The 15,141-nt window shown below is 40.3% G+C and overlaps 1 protein-coding gene across 2 annotated transcripts; it reads left to right on the forward strand.

Moving 5' to 3' along the window:
- Window positions 1–1,254: 1,254 nt before the first annotated feature.
- cd164l2 (CD164 sialomucin-like 2) lies at window positions 1,255–12,355 on the forward strand. Of its 2 annotated transcripts, XM_036565668.1 has the most exons (7): window positions 1,255–1,343; window positions 1,527–1,645; window positions 2,608–2,715; window positions 8,815–8,892; window positions 8,997–9,026; window positions 11,147–11,300; window positions 11,800–12,355. In XM_036565668.1, the coding sequence occupies exons 2-7, from the start codon at window positions 1,570–1,572 to the stop codon at window positions 11,813–11,815; spliced, it is 462 nt and encodes a 153-aa protein (XP_036421561.1). In that variant the 5' UTR covers window positions 1,255–1,343; window positions 1,527–1,569; the 3' UTR covers window positions 11,816–12,355. The 2 variants fall into 2 exon arrangements, with proteins under 2 accessions (XP_036421561.1, XP_036421560.1); XM_036565667.1 differs by having other exon boundaries at window positions 1,262–1,645.
- Window positions 12,356–15,141: the final 2,786 nt, after the last annotated feature.

The raw sequence follows: 15,141 nt of genomic DNA on the forward strand, positions 1-15,141 counted from the left end.
CCTGTGGTAATAGCACCATATTCTGGCAATCAACCAGAATACTGGATTCATATAAACATAACAAACACTGCAGCACCCTTTGCTACAAAGACTATAAAGCATGTATCCACTCACCACAGGTGCGTTTTGCCCAATGAAGACAACATAACAATTAAATAAGTTAACCTCAAACACCTGAGATGTACAAACCTAAAGCAAACCTGAAAACGCAAGCTTAATTATCCCTGGTTAAAGCATTCTGCCATAGTGGGCAGACCCAAAGAAGATGACATGACTGAGACAAAATCAGACAGAGCTGATGTGCAAAGACAAGAAAAAACAATGCAGCAAAGTCAAACCAAAAATGTATTGCCATTGCAGGCATGAAAAATGTTTATGGTCCATTCATGTCTTACCTTTGATTCATTGAAGTAACGTTAGATGTTTGCTTTGACATTTTCACACAGCCCATTTTCAGCCTTTGTAGCCTAGAAACGGTTGCTGTGCAGTGATTGAAGGGTTGAGAAAAAAGGCAGAGCTTGGCAGAGCGCATAATGATTTGATTGGCCATAATACAGCCACCACACTCACAGAAAACAAATGAAATTGCCTTATCTTAAAAATTTGGCTTAATCCCTTAAATTGCCAGGGCCCACCGGCAGGCCCACAGTTTCATTACACATTTCTATAACCTAAGAATAGCTCAGACAGTTTGCATTGTTGTCCCTGTGGTTACTGATTAATAAACCTTGTTATGTAATAAGTCTGGGATTTTAATGAGTTAATAAGCATTATTTCCCCACTTGATTGGCTGATCAATCTGGGTGGGCCCAGGCCTACCTGAGGCCTACATGAGAATGGTCTGTCATCCAAGTAATACCTGCTCAGCGGTGGTTTATAGTGGTCCCTTTCCATTGATGGATGACAAATTATGCAGCAACAAACAGACTAGTCAGTAATTATAGTGTATTGCAAAGTGTACTTATAGGGTAGGTGTTTCCAATAAAATGGCCAATGTGTGTAGATACAAGAAAATAGCTAATAAACTGCTGACTCAGAGTGTGTGTATACATTGCATGACTATGCGTATATGCGTATGTGTGCTTGTCATCTTCATTAGTGTACCTGTGATAATGAGCAGACTTTGTGCTTCGGATATTGAGACAGGGAGGCCGGCTGTTTAGTTGCCAAGTAACCTGTCTCGTATTACACACCTTCAGGTCTCTCTGATTCAGAGTCCATGACGTCAAGAGACACACAAACACTCTTGCACACACTCATCACTGCATCACAGCTCACCAGACTGTCCCTGTCCTGAAGGACACAGCAAGGATGGTGCTTTAACTGGTAGTTTTTTGTCAGTGGTAAGCTTGCTTGTGCTTCAGCATGTACATTTGGCAACTGATAGAGTTTGTATCTAGTTTTTGTTAGTTTTGAAAGTTTGTTTTTGTGCATTTAATAGTAGTAGGCCAGTTTCAGGTTCTAGTTAATAGTCTTTAACTCTTACGCCATCTTCAAGTCTCTAAAGTCTACATTTATATTGTAAGTATAAACACAGATAGAGAGACTATAGACAGTGTAGCTGTAAGGATGAGGTGTGTGGCAGTGGTTCTGTGTTGTACTGTGCTGCTCATGCAGCTGATGATGACCAGCTCACAAACTGCAGGTAAGAGTCAAAACATTGAACTCTTTATGTGTCATATGTGTTCAAGTGTCCTAGTATGTGACAGATTATACATTACCATTAAAGTATAATCTGACTGGATGCTGACCTCCAGCTCTAACCTTTAACCTTCCACCTCTATCATTAATAATCTTGTGCTGGTATCTCTTTAGCTGTCTTTCAGATTACTCTCCTTTTAACACTTCTTTTAAAAACTCTTCTTTATTTGGAGAGAGTTTATTGTCACTCACATAAGAAAACCTCATATATTCCCAAAATGGTAACTTTATAAGAGAAGAAAAGAAAACTCTCAGCTGTGTAACAATGCATGCATTATTTTGCACAATTTCTATTGGTCCTCTCACCAAGAAATATTCATGCAATGCAAACGTTTTAGCAGCATTTTTAAATGATTTAAATGAAAATAAAAAGGAATTACCTTACTTTGATATGACATTTATTATGGAATATTCAAAGGGTAATGAAGCTAACTATTTAATTGGCTACCAAAAATAAGATAATAGGAAGGCAATCTTTTGTGTTGTGATGCAAACTGGTCAGTTTGCAACATATCAGTAACTTATTATAAAGGCCTGCATGGGAACAATTTTATATACAAGGATATTAGATGGCTGTATTTTTTCATTAAATTAGTAGACTAGGCACGAATGGTGAAACACCACTGGAGTTGTAATTTAGTACAGGCCTATGTTTAATCTATGTGCAGTCATTTAAGTTGGAGAGCTGATTGGCCATCAGTGGTTGATATTGATACTGACTGATATTTGATGAAGAAATATTTAGCTGTGTCTATATGTGGAGGCCTATTGGGATGGGTGTTTATTAAAATCAACCGTCTTAAGCTTCTTTCCCAAGCTGTGACATCATTGCAAGTGTTATTTGAGGAGGAGAGGCTGTTGTTCTGGATTTAACTACTTATATCGGTTTATGTGTGTGATTGATAGATTATTCAGTCAGCAGGGACTGTTCTCAGCTCAGTTCGTGCGATCGCTGCACCAGTGGAGACCCCACCCTCAATCTGACACGCTGCATCTGGAGAAGCTGTGACAATGGTGAGAGAGTGTACATAGAGAAAGAATATTATTCATCTTCTATCATATTAGCTATTTCTCGCTCTCTCTCTTTCTCTCTATCTCTCTCCACACACACACTCTCACAGGCCCACAGTGACATATGATTCCGTCTTTGTAGAGCGCTCTCAGGAACAGCACAGTGAATAATTAAAGCACACACACACACAGAGGCACAGCAGCCATCACACATAGACATCATTCTCAGTAAATAATTCAGAGCTATTATCTACCCTGAGGAGAATGTGGAGAGAGAGAGAGAGAGAGAGAGAGAGAGAGAGAGAGAGAGAGAGAGTGCGAGAGAGAGAGAGAGAGAGAGAGAGAGAGAGAGAGAGAGAGAGAGAGAGAGGCAGAGAGAAAATGAAAAAGAGATACAGAGAAAGAAAGACAGAAAGGCAGAGAAAGTCAAGAGAGAGAAACAGCAAGACAGAAACAAAGAGAGAAAGAGTGCAAAATAGAAAAAAGAGAAACAAAAAAGAAAAGAGGAGAGTGAGAGACAGAAACAAAGAGAGAAAGAGTGAGAAATAGAAAAAAGCGAGAGGGATGGAAAAAGAGAGAAAGAGAGAGAGACAGAGAAAGAAACAAAAAAGAAAAACAGAGAGCGTAAGAGAGAGAGAGAGAAAGGGAGAAAATGAGAGAGAGAAAAAGACAGAATCAAAGACAGAAATAGAAGAAATGGAGAAGAAACAGAGAGAGAGAGACAGAATGAGAGAGACAGATAGAGATTAAGAAAGACACAGAAAGAGAGATAAAAGAATAACTATTTTTTATTGTGGATTGTTTTTTAATATTGTGGAACAAATTGAGCAAATCAAAAAAGCAACTCATACCCATACCAAATAGTGACATTTAGAAAAAAAAAAACATTTTGAAAACCTTTACAAAGAAATTCTTTTAAAAGATTCAATTCCAATTACAATGTGATCATGCAAAAATTAAAATCACTTAAATATGCAATAAAAGACAACCAAAACCCGCTCAATTATCCGATAACACAAGAAGAACTTAAATCATTGAAATCTAAACCGTCTTGTGGCCCTGAGAGATCAGACATGAAATGTCTAAAAACAGCACTCCTGAGCTGAAGGCAGCACTCAAATTATTCTGAGGGCAGCACTCAAATTATTCTGCCTCATTCTGAGTTCAGGTTGTTTTCCTGACATCTGCGGCCAAAGACTTCTAACCCCAGTAAATAAGAGACAAACTGGAACCTGACCATTTCAAAGGCATCTTCGTGAGCAGTAATCTGGCGAAAGTGTTTAATAGCATTTGAAATAACGTAATTCTGACTTTCCTTAACGAACACAATGACCTGAGCAAAAGTCAGATTGGCTTCCTTACAAATCACAGAGCTACTGACCACATTTACACCTTACACATCCTAATTAACCAACACAGACACCAAACAAAAAATTGGAATTTTTTTTGCCTGTTTTGTAGATTTCAAGCAGGCATTTGATTCTATTTGGCATGAATGGCTTTATAAACTTGTACAGAGCGGTGTAGGAGGTGAAGTTTATGATATCATCAAATCAATGTATTTGGGAAACAAATGCGGAATTAGTATTGGAGACGAGCATACAGAATTCTTCACTTCGAAAAGAAGCAGAAAAGAAGGGCTGCAGTCTTAGTCCAGCACTGTTCAACATCTACATTAATGAGTTAGCACTGCAGCTGGAACAGTCTGCAGCTCCTGGGCTCGCTCTACAAGATGGAGAGGTGAAGTTCCTGCTCTATGCAGATGACCTGGTGCTGCTATCTTTGAGTGCACACAGGCTACAACAGCACCTGGACCTGCTGGAGCTGTACTGCCGGAACTGAGGCCTGGCAATAAACCTAAAGGAGACCAAAGTTAAAATCTTCCAGAAAAAGCCCAGATGTCAGGAACACAGGTACCAGTTCACTCTGGGCAGCACTGCCCTGGAGTTCATGATGCAGTACACTTACCTCGGCCTCATCATTACTGCATCCAGGAGTTTCAGTACAGCAGAGAATGTACTAAAGGCAAAAGCTCACAGAGCGCTGGACGCAATCAGGAGGAAATTCTGCAATATTGACATTCACATCTCAGTCTGGTGTAAAGAGTTTGATAGTGTGATCCAGCCCATTGTGCTGAAGAGGAGTGAGGTATGGAGTCCCCTCAGTGAGCACAGCTACACTAGATGGTACATGCATCCATCAAGAGCCCTGCATACAGAAATCTCAGAATGATCCTAAACATACAATGGAAAACGCCAACCAATGCATGCAGGGCAGAATTAGGCTGATTCCCACTGTTAAAAAACATTCAGAAAAAATGCACTTGGATGCACTTGAAGACAAGTCCCAGAGAAACGCTGCAGTTTAAGACTCCACTACTGCTTTACAGCCTCATCTAAACATTAATCACATCATCAAAAACTAAGAATGATTATCTGTGACACTGGGAAAAAGAAATTAAAACTCAGAGTAAATTAGAATGCCATTGGGCCCTAAATACAGAATATGAATTGGAGAAGTATCTCTTGACTGTCAGAGGTACAAAGCAGAGACAGATCCTGACCAAGTACAGACTCAGTAACCACAGCCTGGCCATAGAACAGGGCAGGTGTAAAAAGTCCTGGCTGCCTAGAGAGGAGCGGCTGTGTCGTCACTGCATGACAGGTGAGGTTGAGACAGAGATGCACTTTCCTCTTCACTGTGAAAAATTCAAGCAGACAATGGAAATTTACACAAACAAGTTTAGAAAGCTGATCCTACATTTTTAAAAATGTACACAAAAATATGAATAATCCTTGGAGAGGGGCACTCAACCCACCTCACTGAGAGACAGTGGGTAACAGTCTCCCCCATACCCTCACCCAACATAGACAATGAGAGTGAGAAAGAATGTGTGTGTGAGAGAGAGAGAGAGAGAGAGAGAGAGAGAAGGGGAGGCGAGCAAGCAAGCAGGGGCGACATTTTCAGTCTTTCTCTTTCCTTTCCATGGGGAGCCATTTAGGGTGTAATACAGTGAAACACTCAGGCACACACATGCACACTGCTCTCACACAGCTATGACACGTGTACATGTGTGTATGAATGATTGTACACTGTATTCAGCGTGCTCAGAAGCCATTTCACTGTAACAGGAAGGCAGAGTTTTACAAAATAAAAGCATGCAAGGCAGAACAAAGATAAAGAGTTTCTGACAAAGAAAACAGTGTTGCACATCGGGAGTTCCAAACCACTGTTCTTACAGCATTCAAACACGACAACAGTGCCTTAATCATACAGTGTGCCTGCAGTGACAGCTCACAGGAACAAGAATATTTTACAGTAGAAGGATCTTCTTTTACAAGGATCTTTAGTAAACCAAAATGTTTTTTGTTTTTTAAACCAGAGACTGTTTACCAATGAGACAGACAAAATCAGTGCTGAGAAACATAGACACTTGCATGACCAAGGAGGTGCATACTTAACGCACAGGTCGAATCAAAAGGTGTCTGTTGTTGGGGTGAGGGGGAAGTAGTTGACCAACTGTAGTTGATGTTGCTATTAAAAGTTGAAATAACCTTAGCCTCAGCTTTGTAAACAGTTGTTGGTGACAGAGAGGACAATTTTATTCTACCACGTCCTACACTGTGTAGAATCCATACAAGATGACCTGCTGGAAAGGCACTTCACTGAACTACACCACCATACAAGAATCATTTATTCCATCATTACTGTACTCTCTCAGAAATAAAGGTATTAACTGTCACTGGGGCAGTACCCCTCTTGTCACTGGGGTGGTACCCTCAAGGGTGAATCTCAGAACCTTTGGTCAGGGAACATAATTGTACCATAATCCATTGATATCATATTTTCTATGTTGTATTAACTCCACACACCCCACCTCATCTCATATGTCAGACTTTTTATTTTATTGTTCTGTTTAAAAACATTAGGTCATGAAAAGATACAAATATGTACTTTTCACCTGGAAAAACTTATTTAAGGTGCACAATTGGACCCTAAAACCACTGTTGTACCTTTGAGAGAACATTTACATTGTTTGTACCTTTATGAATGAAAAATGTACCTGCACAGAACCTTTATTTCTAACAGTGTAGTTGTACATGGACAAGGGCCCATGGAGAGAGAAACTACGACTCTACTGGAGTCAAGATATCAGCACCTTCTTTTTACAGTGTGAACAGTGTGAATGCCAAAGACAGCAAGGAAGAACATTCTCATAGTCCAACACCTTCTGATGGCCTGGTGTTTTGATGAATTGTCTTACCTTCTTGAAATATCCTACTGTAGCATATATTTACAGGTAGTGCTCTTCAAAAAACAGGATATTTTGACAGCCTAAAAAGTAATAACATTATAGAAGTAAGACTATGTAAGTTAACATTATATACAGTGGGGCAAAAAAGTATTTAGTCAGCCACTGATTGTGCAAGTTCTCCTACTTAGAAAGATCAGAGAGGTCTGTAATTTTCATCATAGGTACACTTCAACTATGAAAGACAAAATGAGGAAAAAAATCCAGGAAATCACTTTGTAGGATTTTTAAAGAATTTATTTGTAAATTATGGTGGAAAATAAGTATTTGGTCAATAACAAAAGTTCAACTCAATACTTGGTTGAGGTCTGGAGACTAGCTAGGCCACTCCAGGACCTTGAAATGCTTTTTACGGAGCCACTCCTTCATTGCCCGAGCGGTGTGTTTGGGATCATTGTCATGCTGGAAGACCCAGCCACGTTCCATCTTCAATGCTCTCACCGATGGAAGGCGGTTTTGGCTTAAAATCTCACGATACATGGCCCCGTTCATTCTTCCCTTAACACGGATCAGTCGTCCTGTCCCCTTTGCAGAAAAACAGCCCCAAAGCATGATGTTTCCACCCCCATGCTTCACAGTAGGTATGGTGTTCTTGGGATGCAACTCAGCATTCTTCTTCCTCCAAACACGACGAGTTGAGTTTTTACTAAAAAGTTCTATTTTGGTTTCATCTGACCACATGATATTCTCCCAATCCTCTTCTGGATCATCCATATGCTCTCTGGCAAACTTCAGACGGGCCTGGACATGTACTGGCTTAAGCAGGGGGACACGCCTGGCACTGCAGGATTTGAGTCCCTCTCGGCGTAGTGTGTTACTGATGGTAGCCTTTGTTACTTTGGTCCCAGCTCTCTGCAGGTCATTCATCAGGTCCCTCTGTGTAGTTCTGGGATTTTTGCTCACCGTTTTCATGATCATTTTGACCCCACGGGATGAGATCTTGCGTGGGGCCCCAGATCGAGGGAGATTATCAATGGTCTTGTATGTCTTCCATTTTCTTACAATTGCTCCCACAGTTGATTTATTCATACCAACCTGCTTGCCTATTGTAGATTCACTCCTCCCAGCCTGGTGCAGGTCTACAATTTTCTTTCTGGTGTCCTTCGACAGCTCTTTGGTCTTGGCCATTGTAGAGTTTGGAGTCTGACTGTTTGAGGCTGTGGACAGGTGTCTTTTATACAGATAACGAGGTCAAACAGGTGCCATTAATACAGGTAACGAGTGGAGGACAGAAGAGCTTCTTAAAGAAGAAGTTACAGGTCTGTGAGAGCCAGAAATCTTGCTTGTTTGTGGGTGACTAAATACTTATTTTCCACCATAATTTACAAATAAATTCTTTAAAAATCCTACAAAGTGATTTCCTGGATTTTTTTCCTCATTTTGTCTTTCATAGTTGAAGTGTACCTATGATGAAAATTACAGACCTCTCTCATCTTTCTAAGTAGGAGAACTTGCACAATCAGTGGCAATAGTGTGTGTGTATGTCTGAGTGTTTCATAGCTGTACGCAAGTAGTGTTCTTGCATACAAGTGTTTCAGTGTATTTCACCCTCCCCATACCCCCCCCCCTTTCCCTCTCTCTCTCTGATCTCACAGACATAGACAGTTTGCAGACTATGTGGTTATCTTTTCTTCTGCCTGTAAAAGTGATAAAAGCACTCTGCTCCCACTTCACACTCAACACACACTCATGCTGGGCATACAGACACAGAGTCAAAAGCAAGCTGTTACTGAAAGCTGAAGATTCTGTTGCTCCAGTCATTTTTGAGTTTCCTCTCTTTTCTTGTTCAGACAATAACACACGGTGCATTTCTGACACGGATGATTCTGGAGACTGTGCAGTGTACAATGACACAAGCTCCTGCCCAAGTGAGAACCTCAAACACACACATCATATCATGCACATCATAAGCACAATTATATAAACATTAATCTTCATGTATGTGTACGTGTGTTTATGTGTATTTGAGCAGTTATTGGGGGTCCTGACGACAGTGGCTCAGGTAAGTATTTTCTACTTTTCTTACTTCTACCATTCCTCCACTCAGTAACCATAACCTGTCACAGAGGAAGGCCTCAGAGGAGTAGTCATCTGAGCGGTCTTAGCATTTCCTCAGCCAACTAATTGATCGTAAAGTTATTTATATAATGTCGCTGTCCTAAGAAAACCATGTATCTCCATTTTTGTCGATTTTTATTTTTCTACATCATTTCAACACACCAGCTGTTCTTTATGTTGTGTGAAATTGTGTGAAATTTCATGCTGAATGGACCACTAGAAATGCTCTAAAATCACTTAGAATAAAATCTCTTTACATTAACTTACATTAAAAGAGTGTTTTTCCCTTCTCCTGTAAAGTTACTATTTTGTAACTATACTACTTGTTTTTCTTTGGACAGTGATGAATGCATTTAGCTATTTGTTTATATTTAAGTGCATTATAGCTAACTGTTACCTGTAGATATTTCTGAAAGTAAATCTGGACCTCATACACTATATTGCCAAAAGTATTCACTCACCCATCTAAATCATTGAATTCAGGTGTTCCAATCACTTCCATGGCCACAGGTGTATAAAGCCGAGCACCTAGGCATTCAGACTGCTTCTACAAACATTTGTGAAAGAATGAGTCGCTCTCAGGAGCTCAGTGAATTCCAGCGTGGTACCGTGATAGGATGCCACCTGTGCAAGTCCAGTCGCGAAATTTCCTCGCTACTAAATATTCCACAGTCAACTGTCAGGGGTATCATAACAAAGTGGAAGCGATTGGGAACGACAGCAACTCAGCCACGAAGTAGTAGGCCACGTAAAATGACAGAGCGGAGTCAGCGGATGCTGAGGCGCATAGTGCGCAGAGGTCGCCAACTTTTTGCAGAGTCAATTGCTACAGACCTCCAAACTTCATGTGGCCTTCAGATTAGCTCAAGAACAGTGCAGAGAGCTTCATGGAATGGGTTTCCATGGCCGAGCAGCTGCATCCAAGCCTTACATCACCAAGCTCAATGCAAAGCGCAGAATGCAGTGGTGCAAAGCGCTGCCACTGGACTCTAGAGCAGTGAAGACGCGTTCTCTGGAGTGATGAATCACGCTTCTCCGTCTGGCAATCCGATGGACGAGTCTGGGTTTGGCGGTTGCCAGGAGAACGGTACTTGTCTGACTGCATTGTGCCAAGTGTAAAGTTTGGTGGAGGAGGGATTATGGTGTGGGGTTGTTTTTCAGGAGTTGGGCTCGGCCCCTTAGTTCCAGTGAAAGGAACTCTTAATGCTTCAGCAGACCAAGAGATTTTGGACAATTTCATGCTCCCAACTTTGTGGGAACAGTTTGGGGATGGTCCCTTCCTGTTCCAACATGACTGCGCACCAGTGCACAAAGCAAGGTCCATAAAGACATGGATGAGCGAGTTTGGTGTGAAAGAACTTGACTGGCCTGCACAGAGTCCTGACCTCAACCCGATAGAACACCTTTGGGATGAATTAGAGCGGAGACTGTGAACCAGGCCTTCTCATCCAACATCAGTGTCTGACCTCACAAATGCGCTTCTGGAAGAATGGTCAAAAATTCCCATAAACACACTCCTAAACTATGTGGAAAGCCTTCTCAGAAGAGTTGAAGCTGTTATAGCTGCAAAGGGTGGGCCGACATCATATTAAACCCTATGGATTAAGAATGGGATGTCACTCAAGCTCATATGCGTGTGAAGGCAGACGAGTGAATACTTTTGGCAATATAGTGCAGCTGCTAAGACTCATTGTTCTGTTTTCATGAATGAGTTCATATGCAAAGCATTGTGTATTGAAGATTAATGTGGATGCAAAATCTGTTTAAAAAATGCCAAAAAAATCCTTGCCTTGCTAAATTATTAAGGAAATGTAAACAATATAATGAAACTTTCTCAACAACATACAGTCTTATGCAAAGGTTTGGGTCCCCCTGATCCAGTGACATGTTTTGCTGACTTCCCCCACAGGGAACACGTGTCTACACATTTAATGCACAAATGCTGTTCATTTGCTGAATTAAATACATTTTGGCAAAAAATAAAACCTAAAATGTGGCCTGTGCAAAAGCTATGGCACATTTTCTACATTATTTTTTCTCAATAGATCTCTCTCTCTCTCTCAGATAATTCTTCTTCTGGCTCTGCACCAGAGTTTTCTCAAGCTTCCTTCGACCTGTCCAGCTTCATAGGTGGGATCATATTGGTGCTGGTGCTCCAAGCAGGGGCCTTTTTCGCGATGCGATTCCTCAAGACCAAAGACAGCACCTACGAGACCATGTAAGTGTCACTTGTTATCATCAGATTTACATCCATGTCTATGGTTTTGTCATGTATGCTGATGATGTGACTGTGCACTGTGACATGACTGTGCACCCTGCATACAGTTCCGGCAGGATTTCGGTTTGAAATATAGTTACAATAAGCACAATAGCTCTTTTTTTCTGATACTAATATTGAAACTTAGGATATCAGCCGCTATTTCCCTGTTCTTTTTCCTAGCTTTAAAATGGGCTATTTTTATCTTCACTTAAGCGTATGAAAGTAGGCCGTTACTCTCAAACTTCTCAAACTAACAACATTGCATCACGCGGTGTGAGTGTGTGCTATTTCAGGCTAGATTTCTTTCAGGATTGGGTTGAATTCAATCTTTTTTATTCTCTGATATCAAGCATTTTCTGCTGATATTGAGCTGATACTAATTTAAATCAACCCCAGTCAAATCTGTGAAAAGAGCATATATGCAGTGTCTTATATATTTGGTTTTGTTTTCCTGTAGTGATCAACCTCAGTGAGGTGATGAGAAACAGAAGAAAAGAAAAGGAGGAACAACTGCAGAAGAGGAAAAACTAAATATAGAAGAGACAGCGGAAGCATACAAGACAAGAAATGACAGAGCATTAGAGAAACTGTGGTGCTCTTTTTGTTGGCCTGATCCATTTATTTGTTTATTTTGCATATGTTTGCAGATATACTTCTTTGGCAACCTTTGGGGGCCGGAATGAGTCTTATGTGTTGGGTGCTGTATGATTATTTTGCTGGTTTTATTTAATTGCTTTATCCTTTTTTTTTTTAGTTTAAGTTTTGTTTGTTGATTTTCCTGGAATGAAAAACACACACACAAAAAAACAATATTATCTATAATTTCAATAACGATTATATCTGTTGTCTCATACAAATATGTAATTTCCTGTGGTCTGAGGTTTCATGAAGTGTGGCAGATATTTTGACACTAATACCATGGATTGTTTGCCTCTTTATATTTTATTTTGTAAGTTATTTATGTTGAATCAGACAAAAGTTAAACTTGTGCTTCCTTATTGTTTCTTTGTCAAGCAATAAAGTGATGTGATTATGAACTGAGTTGAGCTCAATTCATTGAGGCTGCAAGTACAAAATTAGACCTGTAGAGGGCAGTACAGTGGCATACATCAGTTCTATTTTGGCCAAGAGTGCAAATCTAAAAAGCTGTCTATGAACAAAATCAAATGATAACTTTACATGAAAAAAGGTTTCAGAATTTTTAATGGAACTTAATTCTGTGTGTGTATATAACTGTGTATGTACTACACATATAGTGTGATTAAAATTACAGTTAATAATGAAAAATAATATATAATTTAAAAATAAGTAAATTCAATTGAAGTTGATTTTATTAACAGAGCAGTACTTAGTACAAAAATGAGCTATGTGTCAGAGACCCTCTTGTGGATAATGACAGAAAATGCTGACATACAGGGTTACGTACCATGCTATTGACAAGGTGTGGTATGGACATTCATCCTCATTAGGCTGAACATACATGCATGTTTCTTTACATTAATCCTATTCATCCAAATCAATGCAGCATTCTCCGTTCTTTTATTATTATGCTCTTGGTTTATTACAAAGCCTTAATACTGAAATGATGACCTCTGAGTCGTCAGGAAGTGAGGAAGTGAGAGGATCTTTAAAAGACCTACAGCACACACATTTCTGTAATTAAAAAAAAAAATCAAGAACTTGTATCATTCATAGTTTTAAATGCTTTAAACAGTGGAAGTGGGTAAAACTGTTTGTCAGTGTTTTAAATGATTAATTATTATCAATTATTATTATTATTGTTGATTATTGATTTTCCTGTTTATGTTTGAAATGTGGGAACCAGTGAAACTTGCACAAAAGAAATGCAGTTCTCAGCTTTATTCACAAAGATGCAGGGTTTATCTGTCTCCCACTCCTGGCCTTGGGGAGGGGGGCTCAAGGCCCACACCCTAGGCTGGTGTTGGCACAAACAACATATCCAGACAGTACTGTGCATGAAAGAATGTTCCAGAGCTAGGATAAGGTGGAGGCCTCACTCTGACCGTCCCTTATCAGCCTCATGGCCAAAGCCTTCAGTTCATTTTCTCTACATCTTTTAATAATATTTGAACTGTACTGAACTGTAGTTTTGGAAACCTATGCTTATTCACTTTATTTTCCTTTGACTTTAATCTTCCTTATTCAAGTGGATCTTCTTATGTCTGATCTCCTCAGAAATACCTGGAAATGAATAACTTGTACTTAATGGTCATTTTTGACCAGAAATTAAATACTGAAAGTACTGAAACAATGTTAATTAAAGAGACAGTGACTTTTAATTCAGTTTTGGTTGAGTATTGGGACTGCATAGCTTTTAACATATTTTCTCTTTTCTTATTGAACATCATGTCATGGACTGTAGGTGGATGTAAACCATGCAAACCCTCTCAGATCCTAAATGCTGAACAATATTTTACTATATAGCCTACTCTGGGTGTGATTTCATTCTAAGATTCAACAATGGCTAGACAAAAATATATGATAAGTCTGTAATATTGGCTTCTATACTCTATTCAGTGGAATGACATAGCTTTAAACTCCAAATAGAGACTTTCAGTATTGCCCTAAATTCACATTTTTGCTCTTTTAAATGTATTAAACAAACCTTAATTATCAATGACAATCACATTCCAAAATAACTTCTTTCATCACATAGGCAAGACAATAAATCACGCGCACATGCAATTAATAAACCAATCGTTGTCGGAGTTCTTTTTTTTATTATCAGTTATCTGATTATTCCATAGATCACATAAACATCTGTGGCTGTGAGAGCCTGTCGGAAGGCGGGCCCGAACATGGAGCGGCGACGAACCCCGGCGATGAGGGAGCCGCGAGTGGGTGGGGGAAGGAGCGCAAGGCCCGAGCTCCGAGGGACGCGAGTGACGGCGAGAGAAGGAGGACGACGGTGCCGGCAACGAGAGGCACGAGAGCAAGGTGCGAGTCCCGATTCCCGCCGCTTGCAGCTCGGCCGCCCGGGTCGAACGTGAGGTGTAGTGAAGTGGCCTCGCTGCGTAACAGGGGTCGGTGACGTGGAGGCGGAGCAGCGAGCTCTCTGTTCCCTCTCAGCTCTTTTTAAAAGGCGCTCACGCTGCCAGCCAGAGCAGCATCAGCTGGCTCTCATTAAGGGCAGCGTGAGCACCCGAGCCGAGAGGGAACGAGACAAAGAGAGCTGGATTTTAGCTGAGTCATCGGTTTTTCAGTGCATGCATACTCTTACAGTGGTTTCTTTCGTTTTTCTCAGTCTGCTGTCCTGGAAACAGCAAGCAGTGTGTAACACAGCACCTGCTGGATGGCAACAAAATACTTTTCTAGATGATGTATGTTCATATTTACCGTTCTGGACAGCAAGTGACTGAATGTTTAAAAAAAAAACGCGTCATGATGTTTGACTTTTACACTACATTTCCGTCACCTGTTATTCTGTGACTTTATTGCAGAAATCCGATTACTGCCTGACTCCTGTGGACCCTTGATTTTTCCAATTACCTGATTATGCTGGTGTCTGTAAACATGTTGAACAGATTGCTGACAAAATCTGGTTTTCTGCAGTTTTCAGATTATTAAGTGCATGTAAATGCACTGTTCTTAAGAGCAGGTTGACCAAAACTTTCTTTTTTTACATTTTAATTGAGTTGGGAGTTGGGTGTGGCCAAGTTGGCATGAACAGGGTACGTGGTCATGATTGAGTTGGCGTTAGTGATTTGGTGCCTGATTGGGGCAACGAATGTTGAGTGAGGGGCACTTTTTTGAATGGGGACTAAAGGAACATAAAGTT

Source organism: Colossoma macropomum, unplaced genomic scaffold, assembly GCF_904425465.1.
Source record: "Colossoma macropomum unplaced genomic scaffold, Colossoma_macropomum, whole genome shotgun sequence".
Lineage (NCBI taxonomy): Eukaryota > Metazoa > Chordata > Actinopteri > Characiformes > Serrasalmidae > Colossoma > Colossoma macropomum.